The sequence below is a fragment of the Lissotriton helveticus genome, assembly GCF_964261635.1.
Source record: "Lissotriton helveticus chromosome 1_1 unlocalized genomic scaffold, aLisHel1.1 SUPER_1_unloc_9, whole genome shotgun sequence".
NCBI classification, from domain to species: Eukaryota; Metazoa; Chordata; class Amphibia; order Caudata; family Salamandridae; genus Lissotriton; species Lissotriton helveticus.
The window spans coordinates 5105256-5112202 of NW_027611736.1; the positions used below are offsets into that span (position 1 = coordinate 5105256).

Below are 6947 nucleotides of genomic sequence, written 5' to 3' on the forward strand. Positions count from 1 at the left end.
AAAAGTACTGTGCTGCGTTGGGTCGGAGGGGTTCCATCCTGCAGTCTTCCAATTAGATCGAAGCGGAGCTCCTCTCCACGACGTGAGCAGCCGTGATTAAAAATACAAACAAATTTGCCCAAAAGCAGCGAGAGGGCACACCACGGCACTTTATCATCCGCTTTTCTGGCCTCGCTGCAGCTCGCCTCTCATTGCCCAAATTATTCCAGTCTGCCTCTGCCGATGCGTTTCGAGGCTAAGTACGCCTCTTCATCATGGGCTAGCAGTAAAAAACACTGTTCACGCACCTCCATTACAACTTGTCATTTATTGAGTGTGACTCCCACAGTGGGCGTGGCATAGTTCATTAGCACGATGGTACTATGGGATATGTAGTCCCCTTGGAGGTGTCGATAACTTTTATTTCCTTCAGGAGGTTCAGTGTAATTATACTGGTATCACAGTCTGTTTAGTACAGTTAGTAGAGAGGGAAAATAAAAAGACGAGCTCCTTTGCAGAAAAGTACCATACTGCTTTGGGTTGGAGGGGGTTCCATGCTGCAGTCTTCCAATTAGATCGAAGCGGAGCTCCTCTCCACGACGTGAGCAGCCGTGATTAAAAATACAAACAAATTTGCCCAAAAGCAGCGAGAGGGCACACCACTGCACTTTACCATCCGGTTTTCTGGCCTCGCTGCAGCTCGCCTCTCATTGCCCAAATTATTCCAGTCGGTAAACACTGACGAAGGACTTGACGTCCGAAACGCGTCTGTTGCACGAGTGTTTGTGGGCTGAAAAATAAACCTTGCTGCTTTACCCCCGGAGTGCGCTTTTTCGTTTCCTGAATGAAACATTTCCTGAGCCGGAATATATATATATATATATAGATATATTCACTGAAAAAAAACAAAGGTTACAGGGACGTTATAGTTAGGCTCAGATTAAATTTGTACAAGCATACCAGTATACATTCATATGTCTAGACAAGCATTATCACATCAATTCACTCACCCACACATCCATCCACACAGATACTTACTTTGCAATACAGCCACTCAAATACCAACTCACGTAACTAAATACCCACTATAACAGCTAACCACTCACAGATACAGCCACTTACTCATACAACTGTTCAGAAACTCACTCACCCATACAGTCACTTATACACCCACTCATACAGCTACTCACACAGCCACTCAACCACATAGCTACATACACCTATATATACATCCAAACATCAACTCCAACACCCACTCACACACCCATACAAACACCCCAACAAGCACTCACGCAAGGATATATACAGACACTCACATAATATATGTTCGAATTAGTATCACTCATTAGGTGTATACCTAGTATACCATTTTTACTTTTGCTGTACCTTGGTAGATATGTTTGACACTCATAAACGTTTAGAAAACACTCACACTCACTGAATGATGTCATCAGTGATGTCTTTTGAGATGTCATCAGTGATGTCAATGAGCATGTCATGAGTGATGTAATATGATTGCGAGGTCATAAACAGTGCATTGTGGTGGAGTAGGTTGTAGTTAGCTCAGAAACTTTAGCCTCTGAAATTCACTGGTTTTGTACAAGTGAAATCTGAGCCTAACTATAATGTCCCTTTAACCTTTGTCTTTTCTCAGAGAATTTCTAAGTTTTTTCAATTGTATTTCCTAACAATAATGTCCCTGTAACCTTGTTTTGTTTTTTCAGTGAATTTCTTAGTTTTTTTATTGCTATTTCCCAACTATAACGTCTCTGTAACAGTTGTTTTTCAAGTGAATTTCTAAGTTTTTACATTTTTTGTTTCCTAACTGTATCCTGTAACATTTTAGACTGAGTGTTTGAGTGAATGTTTGAGTGACTCAGTGAGTGTGAAAGGGAGTGCATGAATATCTCAATGGGTGTTTCAGTTTGTGTGTGAGTATCTCACTGGGTGTGTGAGAGTCTGAGTTGGTCAGTGAGTGGGTGAATGAATGTCTGAAGGGGTGCATGAGTGTCTGAGTGAGTGTATTAGTAGGCCTGTGAGTAGGTGTAAGAGTGTCTGAGTAGGTTTGCAAGTGCCTTCATGAATGTGTGAGTCAGTCTGTAAGTGAGTGCATGAGTGTCTGAGTGGGTCTATGAATGGGTCATATAGTCTCTGAGTGGGTGTGAAAATGACTGAGTATGTCAGTTAGTGGGTACACGACTCTCTGACTGGGTCTGTGAATGGGTGATAAGTGATGTGTGTGAGTCTCATTGGGTGTGTGAGTCAGTGTGTCAATGTCTGAGTGGGTCTGTGAGTGGATGCATGAATGAGTGGGTGTATGAGTGCATGAGTGAGTATCTTAGTGGTCCTGTGAGTAGGTGTGAGAGTATCTGAGCGGGTTTGCGAGTACCTACATGAGTGTGTAAGTCAGTCTGTGAGTCAGTGCATGTGTCTGAGTAGATCTGTGAATGGGTGCATTAGTCTCAGAGTGGGTGTGCGAATGTCTGAGTATGTCTGTGAGTGGGCATGTGAGTCTGTGGTAAGTGTTGGGTGGGAATGTGAGTGGGTCATATAGTCTCTGAGTGGGTGTGAAAATGACTGAGTATGTCAGTTAGTGGGTACACGACTCTCTGACTGGGTCTGTGAATGGGTGATAAGTGATGTGTGTGAGTCTCATTGGGTGTGTGAGTCAGTGTGTCAATGTCTGAGTGGGTCTGTGAGTGGATGCATGAATGAGTGGGTGTATGAGTGCATGAGTGAGTATCTTAGTGGTCCTGTGAGTAGGTGTGAGAGTATCTGAGTGGGTTTGCGAGTACCTACATGAGTGTGTAAGTCAGTCTGTGACTGAGTGCATGTTTGTGAGTAGATCTGTGAATGGGTGCATTAGTCTCAGAGTGGGTGTGCGAATGTCTGAGTATATCTGTGAGTGGGTATGTGAGTCTGTGGTAAGTGTTGGGTGGGACTGTGATTGGGTACATAAGTCACTTAGTGGGTCTGTGAGTGGATGGATGAGTGTCTTAGTAAGTCTGTGAGAGGGTGTATGAGTGTCTCAGTGGATTTGTGAGTGAGTGCCTGAGTTTGAGTGAGTCTGTGACTGGGTGCATAAGTCTCTGAGTGGGTCTGTGAGTGGGTACATGAGTGTATGAGTAGGGCTGTGAGCAGGTGTGTAAGTGTCTGGGTAGGAGTGTGAGTATGTGTGTGAGTCTTTCAGTCACAGAGCAAGAGGATGCATCCTCGGGGGCCCAGCCACAATAAAGTTGGGAAGGGGAGCCACACAGCTCCCACCCCTGGGTTGATTTTTTTAGCTCCAGGTTCCCCATCCCCTGGGGCTAGCCACAATACAGTGGGCCGATCTCAACACTGGGAACCTGATCCCCCAGGGCCCGGCCTTGTCTCTTGGGTGTCGTAGGTACCCAAAGTGTGGCATGGGGACTGTGTGGGAGCCTCAAGTCCCCCACGGTCCCTGGTGGCTCCACGCCTCTTATGAGAGCCAGCATTGCTGCTGCATGGACGGAGCTGCTGGAAAGGAAGCATCGTCTGTGCAGGAGCAATCATTTCATCTCTTTCTCTGCCCACAACTCTGAGGGCAAGTAAAGAGATGAAACCACTTTGAAAGCTCCTGCCTGCTGGAACCGGAGTGACATAGCAGGAGCCGGCCATGGAGGGTGGCGATCCCCAGGGGCATGTATGGCTCCCTCGTTTCTGTTCACAGGCTACTCTGTGGGGGTGGTGGTTCTCGGAGCTCTGTGTGGCCTGGGAGGGGGCAACACAGTCCCTCTCCTATTTTAAAAAAAAATTTGGGCGCCAGAGATGTGCTGGTCCCTTGGGCCTAGGGGGTCTGCGCTGCCACCGCAGGGAGGTGGTGATACCCAGGACTAAGGGTGTTCCACGTGGTCCCCCTCAATGTTCATTTATCTCCGTGGAGATGGTGTGCCGTGGGGCTTCTAAAGCCTCAGGAGGGAGTGCCCTTGCACCCCCTCCTTTTAAAAACAAAATGCCCCGCACCTGATCCATCCAGGTGCTCTGTTCAAAACAAGCGCGTTAGCACAGTGATGTAATATGTGAGGTCATAAGCAGTGGATTGCAGAGGAGCAAGTTATAGTTAGCTCAGCTAACTATAAATGCAGCATTTCTCTGGTTTTGTACAACGGAAAACTGAGGCTAACTCTAATGTCTTTGTAACCTTTGATTTTTTCAGTGATTTTCTATGTTTTTTCCATTTCCTAACTATACTGACCTTGTAACCTTTGTTTTTCTTTGCTGAATTTCTAAGGTTTTTTCAATTCTAATTCCTAAATATAACATCCGTATAACCTTTCTTTTTTCAGTGAATTTCTATGATTTTTTAACTAGTAGTTGCATTTGCAGAGTGGTGGAGAAAGGGGGCTGGGTCTTTTACCAGCTAGCAGGAATGCCACAGTGTATGTGTAGGAATGGCAGGATGTACCAGGAGGGCTTCTTGGCCCCAAAGGTCCCTCAAGAGTAAAATGAACTTCCTCCCCAAGCCAGTAGTGCTCCATGAGCCGCGTTCGCAGAGTAGTGGAGAAAGGGGACATGGTCTTCAAAGACCACTTAGCAATCTCACTGTGTGGGACTTATTAGAGACAACAGGAGGGGTAGTTGGCCCCCAAGGACATTCTTGGGGGGCCAACTACCCCACACAACAGGATTCCTGAGACCTGATAGAGGGTCATGCCTCCTTTCTCCACCACTCTGCAGACATGCCTCATGTCATGGCACCCTACTAGTAAGGGGGTGAAGTACCCTGGGTAATGAGGATGCCGGGGGCCAACAACCCTCCTGTTAACTCCAGCCAGCCCAACACCATGGGTTTGCCTAGAGGATTTTGGTGGCCATGCCCCCTTTTTCTAGCACTGCTCAAATGCAGTGGCGGCTCCTCCACTATGGCGGAGAAGCATCACCTCACTGCTTTTAAGCAGTGCAAAGTAAAGGAAACATAAAATGATAATAACTTTGAGTCATTATCATTTAATGTTTCTGAGCGGCTTTGCAGCTGGACGGGGCTGCTCTGCATTACAGCCTGCTTGGAGAACATGCCCAGGCCCCCATTCCCGGCTCAGTGGCTAATAAGGATGCTCAGACCAATCACAACTCTGAATTGCAGCGTTGTGATTGGTCAGGGGAGGGGGATGTGCTTCCTATTCCTTGAGTCAAGGCGAGGAGTGCAGGAGCTGAGACGCGGGACCTGGTGGCAAGGTAAGTGTTTTTTTTAATTACATTGCGCACAACCCCCACCCGGCACACTTGCAGTCCTTTAACCATGTGATTATAATGGAAGAGACAGCTGTTGTGAGGCTCACCTACAGTAAAAAGTCTAAGTCCAGGTGATCTAAAAACAAAAAATCCACACGGACTAAATGGGCAGAACCCTTTTTGCTACAGATGTAATGTGGGAGATAATTACCGGAGCATGGTGAGGGTGTAACCTATGAACACACACATTATATATGCTATTAAAATATATGCTGCATTACGCTGCATATTTTTCATTTTCTGCTGTATAATTTAGTCAAATTTGTTGCATATTTGACCCTCCCCACTGCATAATTTCATTGGCCCAGGACTGTATGCTTCTTGCAGTTATAAACACTAAAATTATATTGACATAGAATGAGATGGAGATTGAGTTTTTTGGTTCATGCTAATCAGGAATGAAATGGTATTTACCACAATATGACAGCATCCTTTCCTTTGCTTTTTCACACTCAGCTCCTCTTGTCATAATCTCCATGACATTTCCATAGCATCCAGATTTTGTGGTGAAACCTAGAGGGAGTAAGCAAAACAGATATTGCTTTACCCTGTTCACACAATTCTGAATGTGTGCATGCTCATGAGCTGGCATATCTATCTCCATGAGACACATATAAATTATACTGTACCTGTTTAATGCTATTACTATCAACTCTTCTTGGAAGTTAGCGCCAGTTGGGGTGAATAATTGGAAATTTTGCCTTAGCGGTTTACAAATGTGTGTGAGCAAATCATGCAGCGTGTTCCCCTGCACACCTCCACCTGCTCTCTACAGGTCCCAAGACAATAGTCTTATTCTTTGCACCTTCATTAGCTTGAATGAATGTATTCTGCTTTGCTCAACCTATACCCGGGCAAGGCGGTTGTGATTAGGACTTTAATTTCAACTTTTATATCTTGAAAGCATAACTTTATGGAACTCGTGTGTGTGGAAGTCGTAAAATCACTGTTGACCACTGTAAGGTCTTCCTTGGTGATTCAGCATTTACTCTATTTTGGCTATTGAAGGACAAAAACAACGTGTCCAATCTTGCATAAAATGTAAATTACTGCATAGTACATAGTGCATTATACTTCTATGGGATACACCAGGCAGGGCAGTATATGGCTGTTGTAAAGACAGGGACTGCTTCACAGAAGTTTATTTACTGGAGAAGAAGTAATTATATAGTTGCTCACAAAGGTCCTCATTCTTTTCAGTCTCCTTTTACTGATTTGAGAAGAAATAGGAGATTCTGCCTACATTGGTATTCATTGGTATTTCAAGTAATTCAGTAATATCAGATGACATTACAGCAGGATTTGAACAATCAGACCCAGTGGAATTAAACCATGGAAATTGACCCGGAAAGTGCGAAAACATTGCCCATTGTTGTGATTGCAATTATTTTGAGTGTTATTCCTCATTCCATAGGGCATTACTCATAAAAAAATATCATATTGCATCTTGAATTTAATGATACCCATGGTGTCAATAATATTGGGTGTAAAATGACCACATTGGAATTACTGATGTAGTTGTGATAGAACGCTGAGAGTTACCCCTCCCTTAAAGAAAATGTTCTTATCAGGAAACACAAAGAATTCAGTACTCCCTCTGGGAGCCTGAGATTGTTGTGGGTGCCCTGGACTTGAGCACTCACATGCATATATATTACTGTGGAGAAACTCATGCCTTCTGTCCATCTCTTTCAGTTTTCAGGGTCTCTCTTCCC

General features: G+C 44.7%; 1 protein-coding gene across 1 annotated transcript in view; it reads right to left on the reverse strand.

The window, feature by feature from the left end:
• LOC144806594 (lysozyme g-like) overlaps positions 1-5738 on the reverse strand; it is a 132952-nt gene extending 127214 nt beyond the window's left edge. Inside the window, exon 1 of the mRNA XM_078672928.1 lies at positions 5647-5738. Within this exon, the coding sequence (XP_078529054.1) occupies positions 5647-5710 (64 nt within the window). The 5' untranslated portion in view covers positions 5711-5738. The remainder of the gene's footprint in view (positions 1-5646) is intronic.
• Between the last annotated feature and the right edge of the window lie 1209 nt (positions 5739-6947).